Genomic DNA, 23,480 nt, shown 5'->3' on the forward strand with positions numbered 1-23,480 from the left:
CCTGATGCTTTGGTAATCTCTGGTTAAATTTGTATTTTAGGTTAGCAGGTAGAAAACCCTCATTACTGAGCAGGAAAACGGCTACATGGAGAAGCAATAAAGTAATCATAATTTCAACAAATGTATTACGTTTAAGGAAGCAGTAGGCTTGACAGGTCTTGCAAAATAACTTTGCATTTTCAAATATAGCCCTTCAGTTTCATAAAACCCTTTACAATCTGCAAATTGGCAGAACTGAAAGCTCATGCTCTGGGTGTTCTGGAAGATGTTGTGCTTTGAAGTGGTACTCAAGCTAAGGGAGGAGTAAAAGGAGCAAAGCAAGAGTTTGAGATTTGTATACCCTACTAACAAAGAAAAAGATGATCAGAAGTAATATTTGCAGGCTAACATAAGAAGTTAAATATACTCAAAATATTTATCTGTGGAAAAGCACTTTGTAAACTCGCATCTTCCAAACTCAAGGGAATTTTACATTTTATATGAATTATTTAACTGTCCTAATTTCCATTCATTTTATAGTTTAGATTAAAACTACTATAACATTTTACAGACTGGAAAAGAAGTACCAATTACTTAAGAAAATCACCTAAAATTGCATTTGACCTAGAAGGCACAGGATGGCATCAATAAAAATTGCACTTTAAATTGGAGCAACATCGAACAATCAGAAAACAACGTGCCTAGCAGTGAGAGGCAGAAGATACACAATTAATTAGTACTGCTGTTACCTGAAAGTTGCAAACAGTGCTTATATCAAGCAATAAAAGATGTTAGATAACGAAGTGTTTGGGCCAGAGTTGCATTAAAATATTTTACAAGACGTGACACTGACTAGTATAGACTGATACCGTATCACGCTGTAGTTATTGCAAAGAAGCAATCAGAATGGAAAAGGGCAGCACTTAAGTAACAGAAAATGGCAACACAAACCCTTTTTCCCTAAGAAAATGGTATAGCCTCTGACTTAGAAGACTGCAGAATCTCATAAAATCTAAGCTATACTGAGAAAGTATGGAGATTACATTTAGATGTTATGTTTCACTGGGTACAAATGATGTTCATGAAGTGCCACTGCTGTGGAAATTCAAACCCTCTCGTGTAGGCAACTTCAAGGAATCGGGGCAATGATAAGTTAATTTAGTTTGCTCCCCATTAAATTCGGGGATATGAATAAGTGAGGAAACATTTGAAATAGGCGTTGAGAAATGCAGAGCTAAGTATTAAGCAGGGTGAATGAGCAGCTTTTTTGGCTATCTAGAAAGCAATTCATTCTTAAGAACTTTCAAAAAATCTAGCATTTGTTCATACACTTGCTATATGGATTAGTCAAAGAGTTACTTAGCAAATTCTTTAATTCAAATGTCAACACAGGCATTTACACCATATCTCAGATCGGTGGTATGTCTTGACGTCTATGGACTGAAAGATTTGCTGAGAGCACAGATTTTGCATATACTTAATAATGTTCAGAAAAACATTCAGATGTAACAGATGTGACTGCTTCATTGCAGTATTTACCATATATTACTTTGAAAACTTCATCTTTTCTTACCAAAGATCTTTGCTCTTTACTTTTAAATATACAAAGGATTTATTTTTTTAAACTGACTGGTGTGTTGAATCTGTAAATGTTCAGACCAGATATATTCTAACAGTTGATTGAACTATGCCTTCTTCCTCAATTTTTTAATCTTCTAGATTAATAGACAGTGTTTCCCTAGTGAGAGTGAAATCAATTTAATCAGCAGTTACAACAACCATAAGAAGTATCAAATTCCTGTTAATGGAGACTAATTCCACAAAATCAATTTTAAAAATTTTCAAAATCGCAATGCAAAATGTTGTTCTTATAAGTAACTTACACAGTAACAAACTTAAATAGTAATGCACTTAAGGCAGGTGATCAGCACTGAGCTCAACTGCATAATTTAGCCCAACAGAAGAATTCCCAGATGGCAGAATAGTATTTTCATGTTCATGTTGTAATGCCTATATATTTTACTAGATTATTTCAAACAGAAACTAAATAGACAGATGGCAAGGAGAGGAAAACATCCAAACAACTATAAATGTACATATGAAACAAAAGGGATTACTAAAAGAGAAAGAGTTGGAAAATACAATTAGCCGTGTAATTGTATTTAACTTTATAGTTATCTAAGTACTTTCTGCTAGGAACTCAGTTCATCGTCCTATTCATAACTCATGACATTTGACTAGGAAATCCAGCCTGGGTTGCCATGGGGGAGACCAGGGCTTTTTGAAGCCCCCTGAAGAATGGAGCAGGGGGCTCAGAGGAGCTGGAGGCTGCGGGGCTGGGGCTCAGCCTGCGGGAGGGAGGGTGGAGGCCTCCTGAGAATCAGAGGTGATAGTGGTGCTGGTGCCAGGAGGAGCGAAAGAGGGTCTGAAAAGATGTGCCACAAGGTTATCAGTGAGTGACTGCAGTTGCACTTGAAGGAAGTGGGAAAGGAAAGGCCTTGCAGCAGGAGCTGAAAGAATGGATGTGAAAATACCTACCCATTATAAACAAAATTTTTAAATTATTCAGTTCGCCGAGCTGAAAGAGTGGATGTGAAAATACCTACCCATTATAAACAACAAATTCATGTTGGCATGAACAGTCTGCTCCCTACTCACCTGAGGCCTTAAGCATATGCTTGACTTTAAGTCTGGGCTTAGTTCCATAAAGTGTACGTGTAAAATTAAACACATTATCAAAGGCTTCCTGAACTGGGGATCAAGATTCCACTGAATCAGTGAGGACAAAAGACAATCCCAAATGTATTGATCGTTACCTGTTTTACAGTATTAAAACATTGCAATGGCCAAGCAGATTTTTCAGGGTTGTTCCTGGGCTGGGAATAACTGGTCTCTGCCCTGTGACAAGGAGAGTGGGCTGGAAGCGCTGAGGACCAAGGGACAGAAAGACTGGTAGAAGTGAAGATGGTGGAAAGAGGAGATTCACTGCCAAACAGGCAGTGGGTGCTGCACTGCCGTGCCCACTGGGGAAAGCTCCTCCGAGTACGGGCAGACTCATTGCACTTTTACCAGCCACAGCTGTCTAAAGCCAGCTCTGGCTAGAAAGAAATGGAGTCCATCTCCTTGTCCCCCGTCCCCTTCTCTTATTCATCTTGCCTCCTGAGTCTGTAAGTGACTGGTTTCTCTCTCAGCAATTCAAAATCACAACACTGAAGCTCGGAAGACCTGTGCCAGCTCCCAGTTATTATGCTTTTTAGTGATGGCAAAAGCATTCAAATCCAGCGTAAACAATAACAACAAAACCAAACCAAAAGAAAAGATTGTGGAGGAGAACAGGCTAATATCTAACTACAAAAAATATTGGGAATGGGGATGTTTTCATCTTGTTACTTCATGTGCTAATGAGGTCAGATACACAAAAAACGCAGTTAGCAGAAAGTGCTTGTTAGCTGACTTTACGCAGGAAAGCATAAAGCGTTTGTACGCTGAATCAGGAGGAGTGTGATGTAATGGAGGTTTAGTAGAAGATAATGTGTGATGCATTTCGAAAGGTTAAAAGAGCACTCACTGTGCCTTCTCAGCTGTGCAGTGTCAGCCAGGCAGAGCGCACCGCTCACTGCACGGTTCAGCAGCAGAAAGCTGGGGAAAGACTCCAGTCCAGCTCCCAGACAAATCTGCACCAGGTTTGAAAAATCACTCGGACCTGCCAAAGTAAAACCTTAACAAGTACAACTGCCTTTTGAATCAAAGTCTGTAGGTTTGCAGTGAACAGGCTGATGAGGGGCACAGGCAAAGATGGCTTGTAGGGGACTGGGTGCCTTGGGTCTTACCTTAGTTTCATAGATGAGGAGGAAGCAGTGAGGATCAGCACCAGCCCTTTGGACAACAGGCAACTCCGCAGAGGATGTCCTATCAAGATGAATATGGCTCATTCAAGAATTAACTCTCTACTCATCTTCTACCTCAGTTTTTTGCTGCTCATCCATTTAAAAAGTAAGATTTGTGCTTTTTCTTATTGTTCTGACATGTCCTCTGGGTAGATGGCTAGATGTGCGCTTCTAGCAGGAAGCTTTTGTTGTCAGAAGGCTTTAAAAATTTGATGGAGATGCCAAAAAGATTTTGTCCATGAAACTAAGTTGTACAAACTCGTAGCACGATAGCTTTCCTGATCTTTGTGCTTAAACTTTTTTTTTTTAAATGAAGAATGAAAGCATGTTTGATGCCTTGCTTCTTGTATTGAAAGTACAGCAATAAAATGTGCTGGTAAAACTGTACCTGTACTTTAAAGTCTGCATTTTGATACTATTCATACAGTAATAGTAAACCTATCTGATTAAGAACTAGACTAATTTATCCTTTGCTAATGCTGTTCATGTTATGTATTTTAGTAGTACCCACTGCTTTGTTATATAAGCATTTTTAATTACAACCTCTAGAGAAATCAGTTATTAAACAACTGTGATATATTTGGTGTTCTAAATATCTCAATTATGAGGGAGTATAAAAGTTCAACTATTTTTATAGAGAAATATTCTCGGCAAACTTCCACATAAACAGAAGTATGCAAAATATTGGAAGTCACAGTGGGTTTCCTTGATAATTTTGTCAGATGGCTGAGAGTAAATACAAGCCAAGGAGGCTAAATGGCCTCAGCTGGTGAGGCTGATATATGTTTATGAAAAGCAATAGCTCTTGAACATGTTTAAAATGAAGACAGGCAGGATGTGTGTCTGTCTGAGGAGCGTGTTTGATTTGTGTCTGTTGAATGTGAATCACAATAAGACAAAGCTTTGAGCAGCTGCCATTAAACAAGAAGACTTGGCATTAGCGTACAATGTTGTGTAATCTGGGTCACCTTCTGTTGCTGCATCACTCAAATTGTTACTTGGACAGTTTACAGCCCAACATAAATTAACGTCTGAAAAGCAAACAGATGCAGTTGGATCAACCAGCGCTGAAAGAAAACAAAACAACCCCACACTTTAAGATATAGGAAAAAGTACAGAATGTCATAGAAACATCATTTTATCCTAGTAGTTTCGTTCTTTGGGGATGTACTGATGTGAATCAGGGAAGCCAAAATGTTCTTTCTAAATTAACTCACAACAGGATGTATCCTGAAAAAAAAAAAATAAAAAAAAAATTAAAATGGATCTTCCACTTTCAAAAAGCAATTTTATATATCTGTATACTGGGATGAACAACCAGAAAGTCTCTGAGACATAGGCTGCTGTCTAATTAAAAGAAAGCAACAGGAGTAGTGTTAGTTAAGAAAATTTCATTTATACATGAGGCAGGCAAAATAAAACAAAATGTAAAAGCTTTGGGAAAGGGAATAAAAAGTTAAGTGCTTATAAAATTAAAAAGGTCACACTAAAAACATCATATGGAAACAAAGCATTGCTAGAATGTAAACAAGAACAGCCCCCCCCCCTCAAGTATCAGTTAAAAAAACACAAGTTTTGGCTTTGACCTTGGGTGAGCTCTGCTTAGTGCGGGATGCCAAAGGAAGGAAAAGTACTTGTATGTCATTTTGTGCCTTTCCCTTAGCACAGTTGGCTGGGATGACATTTCAGATGTTGCATGAGTTTTCTCTGGGTTATGGGCATATGGCCGGTCTCAAGCAAATGACTTTTCAGCACTGGAGTACTCTCCTTCTCAGGTAGATCTGTGGCTGTCACAAACTGATGTGATACAAATTGATATACCAGGATGGAGCAGCTACAGCAGGAGCCAGAATAAGGCTCAGGAACATATCTGTATCTATTGATGCAGTGTATTTAATAATCTTGATAGGTATTTTCTCTCGAGAAAGCTTGTATGTCATTTGAAACTGCTAACAATCTCTGTTGATAAAAAACTAACTGCGCACAGACAAAACAGAAATAGAAGCAGAAGAATTGCCTGCAACTACTTCATTACTTAGAAATTAAAGCTGAGAAAGACCAAGATAGAAAAGCTGAGGATAAAACAGAACAGAGATGATTGCTGATATTTATGAAAGTTATATCAGACATATTTTTAAGATCAATTTACTGGACTTGTCTTCCCCCAAAGGATTCTAATCTTAGGTCCTGCGTAAAGTCTTCCTTATAATTATTCATTCTAAACAGCTTGGGAAATAAATAGTATTCAGAAGCCAAGGCTTCCTAAAAACACACCTGCGTATAACTTTTCAGATCACCCATTTTCCTGAGGTGAATAGAGGTATGTATACACCCAGAAGTGTCCCATACAGACTCTTGAATATTGAACTAAAAAGAAATACAAAGAAAGTTGTTCAACGTTATTGAAATAATCGTGTGTGCCCTCTTATTAGTAGAATGGCTCATGTGTTCTTTGGAATATATTATGAGATACCCTTTTTTAATTCCTGTACAACACTAAGTGTTGAATAGATGGTAAAGTTTTACTTGAGTCTTCTGGCTGCACATAAATCTTATATGAAGTTGAAGACTAAGGTATTATAGAATGTAGTCCTGTCACTTGTGGTTCCTTTTGAATCCCCAGGATAAGTAAAAATGTTATTTTACATTATTATCACTAATAACAACACTTAACATCAAACCACTTAACCTGTAAATCACAGCCTTCTTACAAACAATATCTAATTTTTTTTTTTTTTTATTCCCATTTTATAAAATGCTTTTGGAAAGATCACTTGTAATTAATTTAGCCTACTGGAGCCCCAATATGTGGTGCTGTTAGGTGCAACACCTGTAGAAGTACAAATATAGGTGCTCAGAAATATGTGTACTTGATAAAAAAACAGATATATTTCCATCCTGAAAAGTTATGTTTCCAAAAACATTGTGGGCTTAGTCCTTGGCACAGAAAAAAAAAAGAGCCTACTGTAAAGAAGCCCTTGATGCCTCCTTGTTTGTACACTGGCCTGCCTTGGGGCAAGAACATCTGTCAGGTTGCTCTGATGTTTGCTGTTTTCTTATCCCTGAGGTGGGGGGTTGCTGCTGGTGAAGGTGTGGAGATTGTACATCCATCCAGGGGCAGGGCTTCTCTGCTAGCAGGCAACGTTTATCCTAATTCACATTCTGTTGTCTTGATGTCACCACAGAGTTCATCACCAAAACTATGCCACAAAGCAGCAAGCCTGGGGAAAGGGAATTGCTAGAATCTAGCCCCAAATTCATGTGCTACCTGTTTCTTGGGCCTCTGCAAAAGACATATTCCACAGGTTGTTTCCCTTCGACACTGGCTTACTGATGGAGTTATGAATCAGTTAAAAGAAAACTCTACCTTCTTTTCTTAATTATCCTGTACCTCTTTCTCTTAATTTCTCTTAATTATCCTGTGCCTCTGTTGCAAATTTGTTTGGCTGATACTGGTAGATTTTACATTATTTGGACAAAATTAAATCAGATAAAATACACTAATTATCTTCCATTACCATGCCATTGGTATCCATGCTTAGATACCAAAGAGTCTCTCTAACCTATGGATGCTCAAGTGTTATATATAGTATTTTATAATTCTCTGCATTTTTTTTTACAATCTCCAAAACACAAAACATGAAGAAGATGTTAGACCACAAAAAAACAATTATTTTTGCCTTTTATCTTAATCCAACATCCAGCAACTCACCTTTCTTTTTCTTTCTCATTTTCTTTTTCTATAGGCTTTACATTTGATTATCACTAATACAGAATTATCTTCTTTTCCTTTTGGCAAAAATTCAGTTAAAAATATTTTAATTTCAGAACTATTTATATTCCAATTTAATGACTTCATGACCTTTCTGCAGAGCTGAAAAAAAATTACTCTTTACTTCATCATTGTTCCCCAAAATGTTTATAAATTAAAAAGGGAATTTAATTTGTGATTGCTGTGAGCAAAACATCTGGGCTTTACTTGCACCCATTTTCCTCTCCTCTGATATGTTGGCACTATGCAATTTTCCCCATGGACAAGGTCTTTCAATTTCCTGCAACTATTCCCGTTACCCACACAACTTCTAATTACTGCTTAATTACTGTGTTAGGAATAAAGCTCTATTTATAAAGAGATTTGTGGTTTTGCTCATACTTCTCATCCCTCAAGCACGCTCAGATGATGCAAGTAGCTTTCCAGCAAAGTATTGTTGGGATGCGCATTTGATGAGTTCATCGAAGATTTGTTATTTCAGCAGATCCTCATTAGCCTGTTGTGGAGCACGGTGCCCGTCAGGGCTGCAATCAGCAATGTCTGAGCACAAGCACCAGGAGCCCTGCAGCTTTGCCTCTGTCCTAGCTGTCATATGTTGCATCAGTATGGTATAAAAAAGAAGTATCTTTCAGATGTTTGCCATCATCTTAAGTGAATTTAAAGCAACAGCTTCCTGATCCAATTGTAAGGGTGTTGGGTTTTGTTTTTTCCTTTCTGTTTGTATATTTTATTACAGATAACATCTCCATCTCTGGAATCAAAAGAAAACCTAAGAATGTAAAGTAGTAACCCTATAGTTTTTAAGCAAGGAGGTGTCTTTATTTGCATAGAAGTGACATCCCAACCACACCTGTATTTGAGCCTTTCAATTCAAATTCTTACAAAGCATCCTTAAAGTGCTACACCTGCTATTCCAGTAGCAAAGCAAAACTGCCAGGTCACAGACAATGTTTCTGCTGTGTGCTTTGTAAAATGAGAACTGTCGACACAGAACCTTTGGAGGTTAAACATTTCCCCACGTCCTGTATTAGTTATCCAGAAATTACAATGCAAGAAATCATCATCTTTGAAAGTTTAGCCCTCAAATGACATTGATTATGGCAATACAGGATAAAACACTGAATGATGTGTTCACAGTCAAGGAACAATGACCAATCTCTATAGGCGGGTGTTGTTTGTGACTAATGACCTATTAGGAAAGAGGCTGATGGGAAAGAAGGGATGTTGGGCAAAGGGGTGGTTTATCACTCAGCCAGCAGCACAGACCTCGCACGGATCTTGAAACATTGATATATTGTGCAGCATCAGTGATAATGTACTAGAGAATCTGATACTGGAACGTTAAAGTGCATCATACCTTTCAAAGATATCTCCACACAAAGTTTACATCTGTATCTATCTATCCACAGGTTTTTTTCCCTGTGCTACTTTTGATGAACCTAGGACACCCGGGCAGTTCTGTCCCAGTGCAACTCTCTGTGCCTTTTCCTCTCTGCAGGAGGAAACTCAGGAAAAAAACAACCACTGTTTAGAGAACGCTCAAATCTTGATGGCCAAATTGAGTACCTCCCTACTGAAAAGCTATATGGAAAGGCAAATATTTTGCTGTTATGTGTTGACAGGAAAATGATATGTAAGACACGGGAGAGTAATCAATCCACTATTCAGCACTGGCTATATGCAGTTTTGAGTGCTGCTGTGAGCAGGACAGAGGCAATCAGGAAAATGCTGAAAAGGGACAGCAAAAATAGGAAGATACTTAGAAAGATGTGCCCTATGAGAAAGGGTAATGGGAAGAGAATCCTGAGAGGGGACATGATTACAGTCTTAACTACACAAAAGAGAATGGCAATCAAGGAAGACGACAAGTTCCCTTGCTCCCTGTGACCTTTGGAAGGGCAGGCTGTGCAAAATAATAGATTCCACATGCAGCATGGAAGATTTAAGTGAACTTTCACCAATTGAAGGATAATTAAATCTCTGTATAAGAACTTTTAAATTAACAGATCAGATAAATATATGCCAAAGATTGTCTAGACTGCTGTTTCACAGCTGGTGTGTTACACAAATGAAGGGCAGTCAGCACCAGCTTGGGTGTGATCTGTGAAGATCTCAGATGATGGAGCCCCAGAGAAGTACATGTCCCTACTTGCCCCAAGGGCTGTGGTGGCACTGAAGCTCCGGGGCAGCTCAGGCACAGCTCCTGAGCTGAGAAAGCAGATGGCTCCCTGCCCTCCTGCACAAATGGGGATTATCTGCTGTTCAAAACAAAGGCAGCCCTGAACCCAGCCCCATTTGTTACATTAACAACAAAATTGTTGCATAAATTTCAGTCAGAAAACAGTTTACTCTTATTCTTTGAGACACCAAATACCTACTCCTAGTTTTTTCACACCCTAGACTTTGAATAAGCACTTTAGCTACTGAAAGCATTCATTATGATGGGGATAGATAGTACCCCCCGTGCTAGAGATCACATAGACTGATTTCCAGATTTTGGAGTCAAATCACTTATCTTTTTACTTGCAATTTGAGCATACTTGATATACTGGCAGTACAATCAAGAAAATATCAATAACGAATGGATTATTAGTAGCATAATTTTCATGGTCAAAAACCTGAGAAGCAGTGGAAAACATGGCTTGCTTGCTTAACCTAAATTTTACAGACAACTTCTCACTCTGTAGGAAAAGGCAATACAAGACTGGAACATACTGCACCAAAAAAAAGTATCAGGAAATTCCTAAGGAACTCTTTCAAGTGGCCTTTCGGAACATGCTACAGCAAATTAACACTGTTCTAGGAGCAGCATCACTGATGCTTCATCTAATAGAAGTTTAACATTTTATTTTTATGACAATAAAAATCACTTATTTATAAAACGTTAAAGTTTAAAAAGTATATGTATCTATCCTACCAGCTACCAAGCAATAAAAGACATGTGTTAGTTCATTTTCCTTAACTCCTGATACTCAGTGCATTCCCTCTAATAAATAAGTTAGAGAAATAGCAAGCTAAGTGCCTTTGATCCTGCCTACAGGGCTTTTGCAGCCAAAGACCTCTCAAGGATATTTCTACTTGTTGTTTTTTTCTAATTCCCATCTCAGCATTAAGAAAATCATTCAGACAATGCCTTAATCTCCAGATAACCCTGGTTATTCCTTTGCTCTTTGTGGTGGTCCAAAATTAAAATAAGGTCTTGATGTTTACATATTCTAAGGGAAGCCTTTAAACCTAATTGATTCATCTAGAGTCACAGGCAGTAGGTGGCGAGTAGATAAATGATACATATTATTTTCTAGATTGATATTACAGATTAATTTGTTGGTTTTAGAGACCGACATGTTTCATAAGTTCTCACTGTACCTTGCTGTTTCCTCAGCCATTCATAGTGCCATAATGTAGGAAAGCCCTCTCACACCAGCAAATAGCAAAAAAAAAAAACCAACCCAACCCAGAAAAACCTTTTTCCAATGAGACTCTTATGTTTACTTTATATTGATTATATTTTATTCACCCATAAAATGGGTCAACAGAAACTTGCTTCCGTCTTTTGACAAATACTCCAATTGACAAGGCTTCTCAGGGGGCAGGCTGACACGGGGTGACACGCACCACGCAGCTGCCACTGGAGCTCTAAAGGACTCCTCCAGGCTGAGCAGAACACGCTTCTCTCCCGGCATCAACAAAGCAAGGCTGCAGTTGCTGCTGCAACTTCAGGGTTAGGGCAGCTTCTGCCCGCCTGAAATCTTATCAGCGGGGACAGAAATCAAAATATTTCTAGGGCTAAATATTTCTGTGGGTAGAAAAGGGGCATGGGCTGCTAACCCGTTGCGTACAGTGTCCCTGCTCCAGCAACTAAGGATCAGGGCACTTGCCTGGTGCATCCTTCTGTGCTGGGAAGCGCTGGGCTTGAATAATTGTGGCCTGGGTGGATGCTCCGGGGAGAAGCTCCTTGCTTCTTTTTACTGCTCTTGCTTGCCTGCCCAAGGCTGAGCATACTGAAATTCTGTTCTCTTAACCTTTCCTTAAATAATGAGACAGACAAAGCATCTTTAATTGCATTAGTCAGGGAGTCTGCAGACAGGAGGCATTCCTTCAAAGTGCCCTCAGTCACAGTGATCGAGCTCAAGATCAAGACTGTGGGTAAACAAACTAACCCACACACCCCAACCTAAGTATACTCAGCCATGGACACAAGGGCCTTTTCGGACAGTTTCTGAGAGGTACCACTATGCTCCTATATTGTGGGACTACCAAAGGCTGAGTGCCCTCCAAAATAGTTAAGCCCAGAGCTGCTCAAATTCACATTCAGACTTCCAGGGGAGCTATAGGAGTAGACGAAAGGCAGCATGCATTGGTCACACTCTTCCCTTGTCAGCTCCTGTTTTCCCTTGTTGGGGTTTCTAAGAGGGCTGGTACAGAGCACTTTGCTAGCTCTTTGTTCCACAGGGAGGGCCCTAGCTCTGAACTTGACTGTGACACATTTCTTCCTTTCTTTGAATGTGAGTTAGAGAACTTTGAAAACAATGTAATTTGACAGGAAGCCAAAGCAAGGACTTAGACAGACAGTCATCAGTCTGCAAGGATCCAAGCAACTGCAATTTAAGTAACCTGCACTGATGGATTATGGCAGGGAATCCAAAACTCTGACTGTAATACTCTAGCCTTGAAACGATATCTGTATTCAGCAGTAGCTTCAGATGTGTTTTGCTAAGCTTTGTGGCAATTTGTAGGTACTTAAAAAGCAGCTGTGGTACCGCTCCAGCTATGGCTAACCATCCATGAATCTGGACATAGTCAAATGTCCACACAGCTGAAAGAAGAGATTGGGCTCTGTTATCAGCAAAAAGTCTGCAGCGTAACTCACCAGCCTCCTGTCAGCTGGAAAGAGAACCTCTGAGGGTATGTCACCTTGCTGCTGCTTCCTGGACATCAGCCACCTCTGGTGGAAAAATGGTGTAGCTGAATCCAATGCTCATGCTGAAAGGCAGAGTGTGTTAGGTCAGGCACTGGGCTGTGCTAATTGAGCTAAATGGCACCTGCATCAGAGCTGGCTCAAAGCATGCAAGAGGAGTTCTATCTGCACCCATCTGCCTGTACCTTGTTATTTATACAGGGATCTTCCCAGGGTCTCTCTCTCAAATACAAGCAGGCGATGGTGGATATACCACAGCAATCTGCTGGTGATCCCATTTTGGTGGGGTGGAAGAGTAAACCAGAGCCAAGAATTACATACAGAGTTCTGAAAATGTTAGTTACGGGTCACATGAGATGCAATTCAACTGCAATGGGCAAAAACACTGCTGAGGTCTGCCCCAGTGTAAAGAAGTCCTAATTGTACCTGCTCTTCTCCAGCAGCCCCTTACCCTCCCTTGAGAGCATCCTGGATAAGGCATGAAGAGAGAAGGCACCAGTCTTGTAAGATAAGCAAATAGAGGCTGCATAACAAAAGAAATAAGCAAGGAAGAAATAAGCAGGGAGACAAGAAGCCAGAGAATGACACTGATATACCAGAGATTACATCAGAGCTATTGAATGGGATGAAAACATGTAAAGCCTTTGTAGGGTCTTCCTCTCCCTGTTCAATCTAAAAAGCATAAGTTGAAAGAATTTTGAAAGTAAAGCTCCACATTGATTCCTACCTTGAAATATAGGAAAATATGGAAAACGTGCTTGTGGGAATGATAATCCAAGTCTCTTTGACCACTCTGTGTATGTATTTGGAGCAGTATATATCATGACAGCAGAATGCAAATAGGTGCCCCTACAATGCAGCTACAAAAAGAAAATATCTGGCCAACACTTAGTAGGACCCACCAATTCAGACTTTCTAGCTAAACTCATCCCATCTCTCACTTTAAATACAGCTGACATTCGTAATTCTTTATTCACTACTAATGGTACTGAGCATTTTGCAAGCCTCAGTCCACGTAAAAACGCCCTCTGCTTGATATAACAAGAACTATCTGTTCTGTTCTCTCTTGTGGATGTCTTAAATGTCTGATTCAATTTAATCTAACATCTACCCATTTTGGAGCTCATGGGAAACTGCACAAAGAGAAAAGTGACTAAAATCAATTGCCATTTTCACATTCAAAATGCTGTTTCCAAAAAGCATTGGATTTCCTGAAGGACAAATAGACAATTCGGAACTTCCACCACTGTCCATGATAGTGAAGTGACAAGACAGAGGTATTTGGAGCAAAACTCATGGGATTAAACAGGAGAAGGAAGGAATGGCAGTGAACACCTTTGAAGAATCTGGATAAAAATGTCTCCAGCAAACAGACTGACCTAATTGATCTGACAAGCGATGGAAAGAAGTAAGAACAGAAGAAGATTCAGTTCTGCGCACACAGCAGAACAAAACCAGATCTGCTTCCACTACATCACTTCTACTATAGCCTAAAAGCCAAAAACACTCCTTCAGATATTGTAGTTTGGTTGGGGGAAGTGCCCACCTGCTCATAGTCATATGGCAACTTTCTGTTCCTACAGATCACTGTAGGCACTCTCACTCTCAGTGACTGAGGAAAATAGCTTACAGTGGACCTGCTGTTTCCCCAACATCATCTCCAAACAGATGTTTGTTTGGAGACAGACAACAGGTTTTACTGCACTAGGATATACATATGTAGTAGGTACTTCTCATATTCCATGAGTAGCGCTCAGCAGAGTTAATTTTGGTTTTATATATTCTGGTTTAACTTCAATAGTCCACTCATTTCTATGTCCAGTCAGGACCAGCATGGCTTTGCTTTATGTAACCAGAAGTTTGTGGTTGTAATCAAGAGTGGTTTCTTTTCAAGCTGAAGGAGAATGGAGACTTTTGAGATACTTGGGATGCATCAGAAGTAGGACTACATTCTCTAATCTTAATTAAAGAATTTGATTGGCTGGGAACAACAATATCTGCTCATTATATCCCAGCTCTTAAATGAAACTATGAAGGAACTGCATTCTTCTTTACTACTAAAAGCAAATGGACACTGTTATTACACTTCACAGCATTTTTTTTGCAACAAATAAGCAGCAATCAGAAATATGTTTGCATGCTGAGTTGTGTCATTTCTTATTTGGGCTAGCATAGAAACATGTTGTTCTAGAGGAAACCCACACAACAACTTACCAACACTATTTAATTGTGCTTCAGTTTCAGACATGCTGTGTCAACTTTTCTACAGATAGGGGAACCCTTTCCTTACTTTTATTAACACAACTGCAAACATCCAGAGAGATGAGACTGATTTCCCTGTCTTCTTTTAACCCTGCACATCTTTTATGCTGTGGCTCTGAGTCAGCCTGAAGAATTCCCGGTCTTCATGGGTGACTGATTCTTTTCTGCAATCACTGATGAGCACCAACACTTCCCTTAACCACAGGCATGTGGTTACGCATGCTTATAGTAAAGCTGGCTTCCCAAAAATAAAATCATTACGGAAAGTTCTGAAAAGTACACATATCATAGGTAATAGGTGCTGAGCTTTCTGCTCTAGCTGATGCAGTTTTGAGCAAGTAGGTTGGACTAGACAACTTCCAGAAGTCCCTTTCAACCCTAGCCATTCCATGTGAACCATTATGTAAATCATTTTCAGTTTAACTGGGCCTGTTGCTACAGCACTGGTAAGGCACTCGTTTCAGGGAGTATATCAGAAGTGCTATCCAACCAGTTCTGGAACCTTTATTGCCAGTCAGTAATAAAAAGATCATTAGAGTTTGTGGGAAGCTGGTTAGTGACAAGAAAAATCAGAAAGTGGAAAGCATGAGAAAAAAGACTGCAACTTATACTTCAGACTCCATTTGGGGAAAAAAAAAAAAAAAAAAAAAAAGAAAAAAATCAGTTACTAGCTTTATTTAAAAAAATCCAAAATCTCCACTGTGTTTCCACTCTAGTGCAAACTCAGTGACTATCTCTTCAGGACCCTTTGCAGAGCAGTAGGAATGCGAATACGGTCCTGAATAAGACCCCATGCTCAGAAATGTATCCTGACATCAAGGCTGAAAACAATCTTAACACAGGGGAACGTCCTATGTTCGGAACAGAGCTTGGATGTTTTAATGAACCTTCAGCTGCCACAGAAACATCTGCAAAAGTTGTCACTTGCTTTTAAAAAACTTAAAGTGTTGTAAAGATCTTGACCTCAATAATAGGTCCAGTGATTCAACCTTTCATACTGCAGTCATGCCCTATTCCAGCTATTACATGCCTCATTTCTATTAATCTTCTCTAATTAGTTCTACTTCTCAAGCAAAATCTTGGACTCTTAACATTTTTCTGTGCTAATAGTAAGGGCTTTGCTTTCATGTTCAAGGTCAGTCCAGCATTTCACCTTGTAAAAGTCATTTGTCCTCTGAGCACTTACACTTGGGTATTGAGTTTAAATTTAGACATCAGTTTAGACTCAAAGATTTTTTACTACCTTTAAAGTTGTCGTTAAAGGTGTGATTGTGCCCAAAGCCAGCAGAGTCATGCAAGCGTGGAAGAAGTGTGTGTCTTTCTCTTCCTTGCAAACGTGCAGAGAAATTATTTTCCATAAAAATACTTCAGCTTTTTCCTCATGAGGTAAATTGCATGTTTTAGAAAACGTAAGCACATGGAACCTTATAGCTTGCAAGTAGGCAGCATTTTTACAGGTGAGAATGCTGAGCTGGAGAAAGGCAAAGTGAATACCTTGCTTGCAGTGAGTGTGCTGTGAATACAATTGAAATGATCTCCCTGTTCAAACCACTAAATTTAGGTCTTGTGTTTCTCACTTCATATGTTATACTTACATATCAATATCTATATTGTGGGGAAGGGCCATACACATTTTCCAGCTTTTTGTTGAGATCTGTAATATGGAAAGTATTCTCTTTTTTTAAAGATAAAACAATTAAACGTTATTCATTCTTACAACAAATGTAAGCCGTCACTGGCTTTCCTTTGTATATCACTTCTTTCATTTGATAACTCTTAGCCTTCTTTAACAAAGGGACCAATACACTCTTTATACTCACTAACTTGCCATCCTATAGACTTTCCTTTGTGAGGATTGGTGAGATTCAGTGATTACTAGAAGCACATGATGGCTGAGGTGTGAACACTAATGGGAGGAGGCATCTGAGCCCCAGGCAAGAAACACACTCTTCTCCAGCTGATGGTCAATTCAAAATGGCAGACTATTTTCAGGTTAACAAAACTTGACTGGGCAAGGAGGAAAAGTAAGCCCTAAGCAATATATAACTTATACTACAATCAGGTTAAACAGCTTACTTAGAGCATTGCTACTGCATCTATGGATAAAATTTGCGGTTCATCTAAAAAAGTCACCCAGGTTTGATGCTTTTAGATTTAATGTTGTCATGAGCTGCAAACAGACATCGTACAGGAATAGGATAATGATAGAATAAAAATAGCCATAGAAATGCTTGCAAGTTATTTCATAAGCAACAAGTAAGAAAATTTGTTAACTATTCAACCTACTTCCTTAAAATAAATTATAATATGCAGTAAATGCAGTATTTGGGAAGTATTTAGCCTTTTCAATTTCAAACAGTTAACACCTATTTCTTATACTTGAAAATACTACCTCTGAAGTATTTTGAGGAGTTTATAGCATGTTACTTCCTTGAAGCTATTTAGGAGTTCACTTTTCTTAAACCTCTTCAGTGATATTTATAAAGTCATTCAGAAGTCACTAACAGTGGGGATTTTTGTTTTCCAAAATTGCAATGATATTGCCTAATGTCCATCTGAACCCTCTTATATCTGATTATCCTGATGTTCAGAAACAGGACAGAAACAATAAGAAAACCCTTCATTCTCCCTACCTCTAAGGCTGAGGAAGAATGTAGAGAACACATGCACAAAGAGCAAGTTCACAGACTCACTGCAAGATCAGTGCTTAATTTTAAATCCTGAAAACTGCTCTAAAGGTGAATAGCACCTCACTGTGCACAAGCCTTCAGAAGAGCAGAAGTACTGCCATACTGAGTCTGGTGCCAGAATTTAGCCCCTTATCACCTGTACACCTGTCCTTTATTTGCCCTTATGAGAATGTGTCTGTCCTTTTTTCAGCTGGGAAAGAGTACATTTTCATTCTAGTGATTGCTGTGAAAGAAATATCAATAATACCTACTGGTTTTAGTTGTTGCTAAGTGATGTTTATGCTATTCAAGGACTTTTTTCAGCTGCCTATAGAAGCATAGGCAGAACAGAATGGCCAATGAAATATTCCATACCATAAATGTCAATATCAGTATATAAATGGGGGTTAGCTGGGGGGTAGGAATCCATGATCACTGCTCAGGACAGTGCCAATTCACCAGGCAGTGAGAGTGACCCATGTCATTATTATTATTATTATTGTTATTTTTCCTTTTATTCTGTTATTGTTTTTATTAAACTGTCTTTATCTCAACCTGTGAAGTTGAGGGTTTTTCTCCCTTTTTGCTCCTTTTTTTCCCTCTCTTTTTTCCTCCTCACTCTTCTTGGGGGTGGGGGGAAAGAGAAGGTGGCTGAGCAAGCAGCTGCGTGGTTCTAGTTGTCAGCTGGGGTTAAAACATGACAGTGTCTCCTTTCTGAGGATGTTTCAGAAAAAAATATACACTGCAGGGATGAATTAAGTTTGTGCCTTATTTCTGCACTGGCATGGGAGCAAGATACTCAGCATCTTGCAGTTCTGAACTCTGAATGCAACTAGATCATGCTCTGAACTGATGCCACAATCACGATACATCACAAGCAGAGTTCGTGGCTCAGGACACTCAAAAAAGTATCCTGGAATTACACCAAGTGGGAAAACCCTCTACCTTCTTGTAGGTGGACAGTGGCGTATCTTTCCATGCTGAGGTATACTGTTTAGAAAGATGAAAAAAAACGTATTTTTGCATGCCTGTTCTTCAACTTTCTCAAAAGTGTGCTTTTTACAAATTAATATAACAGAAGCTTAAATCAGAATGGTGCACTGATGTTAGGGTACTAGGGAATGGAACACGGTCTGGAAGATAATATGGGACAAGAATTAGGGAGGAAAGGCATCCTTACAAATTGCTTTTTTAAGTCCTTCTTTAACTCCAAGTTGTCATCCAGACATGTTCATACTAACTTAAATATCTACACTTTATTCTCTCTCTATGGCTCAGCACATGGTGACAATGGTTTTATCACTGAAATATTTTCTCTACAGAGCACTTCGAGGACTGACAGCTCTTTTCTCTTTCCCTCCTTCACACTGTCACCCCTCTATATTTGCCTTGACACTGTCTTCACATTGTCCTGACATTCTTCTGACAGTTACGAAAACTCAATCACTGCAGCAAACAGCCCTGACAATGTGGAAAAGAAAAAAAGGAAAAGTGTCAGGAAAATTGTTAAGGAACTATGAAGAATTACAGGCTAGTGAAAACAAGATCTTGCTCTTTCAAAACCACATTCCTTGTGAGGATTCAAAAAAACCTGCTTTGTAAGAACTTCAACCAAGTCTGGCAAAAGCCATCTCAACCAAGTCAGTTATGGATTTTATACCTGAAATTCTGATGTTCTTAAGTGGCAACGCCACTTAGTTCAGGCCCTTTAGGAGAGCTAATTCAGCCAGCCTCCCAAGGAGAAGACCATGCTGCATTACTGTGAAATGCTGACTCCAGGAACTTTTCAGCTACACCTTTTTCTAAGAGTTCCATTCAAACTGGGATCCCTTTTGGGGACATCCAGGAAAGAAAGGTGACAGAGGAGAAAGAATATCACAACAGCTTAACTGGCAGGTTACTTCCCTTTGCTAATAATAAAATAGAATTTTGTTTTGTTGGTTCCCAACTTAGAAGACAGTAGCCTAGAAAGAGAGCATCACCCCTCCAGCAATCAATCTAACAAATGTCAAGTATTGTGGTAACAGGCAAAAAACCCAGCATGACTGGGGTAAGTTTAGTAACTGTTAAGTAGTCCTCTGGTTGAATTAAACTTCCAAGCAACCTCTTAACTATTTCGAGATAGTAAGGACACACTGAAATGTTTAAATACCATGCATGTACTCGACAAGTTAATATTTGTGATGCAACAATTTGACAGAATTACTAATGATTTGAGTAGGAATTCTGATCATCAGGAACCATTTAGGGGTTTGGGGGGGTCTGATGTTTTTTAGTTTGTTGTGGCTTTTGGTTTGGTTGTTGTCCCCCTCCCCTCCCCAAAAAAGAAAAAAAAAAAACCAAAACCAAAAAAACATCCCTGTATATATGCAATTTTGATTCTAATAAAAATTGTTGGTACTTATAAGAATATCTAGGTAATACAAAAAATTACTTTTTAAAACTACTTTATATTATGTTTGCATGCATACAATCTATGTCTTACCTGAAGGACGTCATAAAAATGCACCCAGTGCAAAGCAAAACAGAGCTCAGCAGCAAGGCAGACTCCATTGCTCTGTAGGGGACATGAAGCTTTCCTTGCAGATCCAACAAGCACCAGTTCTCCAGAAGGAGCATAGTTGTGTGTCTCCTGCTCCATTACTGCAGCTTGCTTTCTTCTCCCTAAGTTAATTAGGGAAGGAAGACAGTCTGAAGCTTGTTCCCTTTGCTGAAGAGCCCCAGGACTTTTCAGATAACTCCTGTATCTCATGGCCCAATCAAAGAAATAGCAGCCCTCACTAGAGCAGAGCAAAAAATCTCCCTGGTAGGGCTGATCACCCCAACCCTAGGAACAGCTAGGCTGGTCAACCTCTCCACACAGAGCATAGGCTCTTCCCCATCACCTCCCAAACTGCAGGGCTAGCCTTGCAATGGAAACCCAAATTATGTAAGCAGAGATTTTGGCTCCAGACCTATAAGAAACCTCAACCATCCCCTCTCCACCCCCATTAGCCCCTTAAGGAGCCAAGGAGGGGCAAGGGGCTGGAGGTGCTAACTTGTAATCTGCTGACAGACCTGTATCTAGCTCTGCTTATCTACCCCAATAGGAAACTGACCCATTATTTCTGGGGAACTAAAATTTCTGTTTTTTCAGATGTAATCCATGAATGCAGTATATGGTAAATACAATAATTCCTGCATGTATCTCTATCAGATATATTTAAGATTGCAGGGTGAAGTGACATCAGAACTTACAGGAATAAACCTCTCAGTCAATGAATGTAATTAGTTGTTGACAAGAATAAGTCAACACATCTAATAACAAACACATGATGCTAAGAGTAAACTGAGCATGTACATACACAAACTGATGCTCATCTGGCTAATTTTGTGGCTAATTGCATACATTCAGTTATGATGACAAAAGCAGAGGTAAGACAAAAACAGAACAGAGGCAAAATTAACCTAAAGAATTATTAGCAGAAATTATATGCTTCCATTTATCCAGAGAGAAAAATTAAGCTTTAAGTGCACCTGCCTGAGATCACTTGATGAAGCATGGGCTGGATCCAATTAAGAAAAATGGCACAAAGGGGAGGACTTTACCTAAGTGCGACAACTTTTGAACTACAGACTAAAATCCATAGTCTAAATTCTGTATTGGACGGTGATACTCCAACTGCCCTGGAAAGCTGAACAACAAACATTTTGATGCTTCCTTCCTACTCTATTGTGCCTACAAGCTCCCTTGATTATTAACGGAATAATATTTGTTACAGTAGGTTACCACAGTCAAATCAATACCAAAGTATCTTGAAAAGACACCAGGGCTGAACCTCTAATTAAGTAAGATATTTTGTTCCTTTTAAATGAGACACTGTTTGAGGAATACAGAAACAGTACCTTGTTCTGTCCAAGGCTATCTATAATTAATAATCCCAATGATCAAAGGCAATGTGATCCGAAAAGAAAATTGCTTTTGAGAATCCCCAGGTATTAAGTACTGAGAATTACTTCCCAATCTGTTCTGCCATCTCTCAGCACAGTATGTTGTATGATGTCCTTTGGGATCATAAAACAAGCCCCATTGTAGAACTCTCTGCAAAAAATGCTCCCAGCAAGATAGTCACTAGATATTTACCACGTATTCATTATTGCCATCATATCTTTCTTTAATTTTTGCTGGCCAGACCTTTACACAGATTTCATTTATTTATGTAGCATAATTTAACAAAAAGCAGGGTCAGCACTCTGATGTACTGACCCTGTAATGTACTAAGTCTGGACTGGTACCATTATGAGGAAGGTTCCTTCCCCCAAATAGGGTATTTTTTCTGTTTTTTTGTCATTATATGGCACCAAAGTTTCTTCAGTTAGAGAAAGCTTCTTGATGTCAAGCTGTGCAGGCTTTAGTTCTCTCCTCCTGCTTGCTAAGTTTACCTTCCACGGCCCAGCCACTACAACACCTACATCTCGAGCTCTCCCTCTGTGACAGAAAACTCCACTGCCACTGCAACAGGGATGGCTGAAGCTTATATCCAGGGGAATAGCAGGACAGAGCATCTTTATTGACCTCTGGGTCATTTTGAGGAACATGAGCACTTCAACACAGCTCTGGAGGCATCTGTGTTACACAGTGGAGCTGGTGCCATGAATGAACTTGTGTCCTGAGGCTACAATTACTGCAGGCTTACTTACCAGCCACACAAAGTTACTGTAACTTCCCATTGCTGCTCTGTAAATCCAGGTCTGCTTTCGGTCAGGTCTCGGAGGAAGAAAAGAAGTATGCATGGAAAAAATCTAATGCAGAAAAGTAAAAACTAGGATAGGGAGGAGAGACAGTAAGTCAGACCTACCTCTTACATAAATTAAATTAACAGAGGAAAAAAAGGAGAATATTAACAGGGAAATAAAATAATAATAAAAAACCCTCCAAGAAATGACACCTCTATATGATTGCTTCTGGATAGTGTTTATTTATTCATGGTTTTAAATTTTATATCATTTTACTGTCAAAAATCTTACAGCTCTAATTTTATTGAAGTCTTACTGGATAGCTCTTCATTTATAGCAGATATTTAATGCCCTAGTGGCAAGTGTTTTTATTATAAATCACACCACCGCATTAGGCTTTTAGAAACAATTTGCCTTTTAGTGATATTCCTCTAATACAAGAGGCTTACTACTTAGCATGTTCCCCAAGGAAGGCTCCTGGGCATATCCTGATGCTGGTGAATATTCTGGTTTTGCTTTGCTGCTTATACAATGAAACATTTTACAAAGGTTACAGAGAAAGCCCTAATTACAGAGTGGTTTTTTTGATACCTCCTGTTGCTTTTTCTTTGGGTCAGTCACTCCTCCTCAAAGGACACACGCACACTGTAGACTGGGATCAGTGCCATGAGACTGATTCCCTCTGAGATCTGTGATTCTGCATGGCTCATGCTAGTAAGTTGGTGTAATTCCATCTGAACTATAGGATGCTTGCACAATGCTTTGAGCATGGAAGGTGCTTTGAAAGCACTAACACTTCAGTGTAACACTTAAAAAAAAACCCCAAACATGCCCTTCTTCTCCATGTCTGGCACATGTAGCTTTGCAGCTTGAGATTTTCTTATCTTGAGTTAATAAAACCAATTAAATCTGAAAGGCACAGCCAGGGAACAGCAAGCGTGGGCTGCTCTGCAAAGGAAGGGAAGCTGGGAGCTGAGGATGACAGCAGAGCCACTCAGGGCAGCGGCTGTTCCTTGAAGAGATCAGTCCCACTGAACCTGAGCAAGGCAGGCAGAGCAGGTGATAGCAGACAAGAGTTGGCCACAGATTGCCAGACAAGTCTATATGATGCTGCAGTCAATAAGTCAGGATCAGTATCAGTTCTGGGGCACAGGAAGCAGGGTCAAGCTGTGGTCCAGTGATCACGAGGCAGTTCCATAGTGAAGTCAGCGTCCAGGACTGCATCGGTGAAGTACATGGCCAGGCAGATACCAAGCATGAGACCCTGACCTTAAAAG

At 39.5% G+C, this 23,480-nt stretch overlaps 1 protein-coding gene across 2 annotated transcripts in view; it reads left to right on the top strand.

Annotated features, from left to right (window-relative positions):
- Positions 1 to 3,633: 3,633 nt before the first annotated feature.
- CRB1 (crumbs family member 1, photoreceptor morphogenesis associated) overlaps positions 3,634 to 23,480 on the top strand; it is a 107,165-nt gene continuing 87,318 nt past the window's right edge. For both annotated transcript variants that reach the window (XM_014943297.1, XM_014943300.1), the window contains exon 1: positions 3,634 to 3,972. In XM_014943297.1, coding sequence (XP_014798783.1) covers positions 3,897 to 3,972 — 76 coding nt within the window. In that variant the 5' untranslated portion in view covers positions 3,634 to 3,896. The remainder of the gene's footprint in view (positions 3,973 to 23,480) is intronic.

Source organism: Calidris pugnax, unplaced genomic scaffold (genome assembly GCF_001431845.1).
Source record: "Calidris pugnax isolate Ruff unplaced genomic scaffold, ASM143184v1 scaffold63, whole genome shotgun sequence".
Classification (NCBI taxonomy): Eukaryota; Metazoa; Chordata; class Aves; order Charadriiformes; family Scolopacidae; genus Calidris; species Calidris pugnax.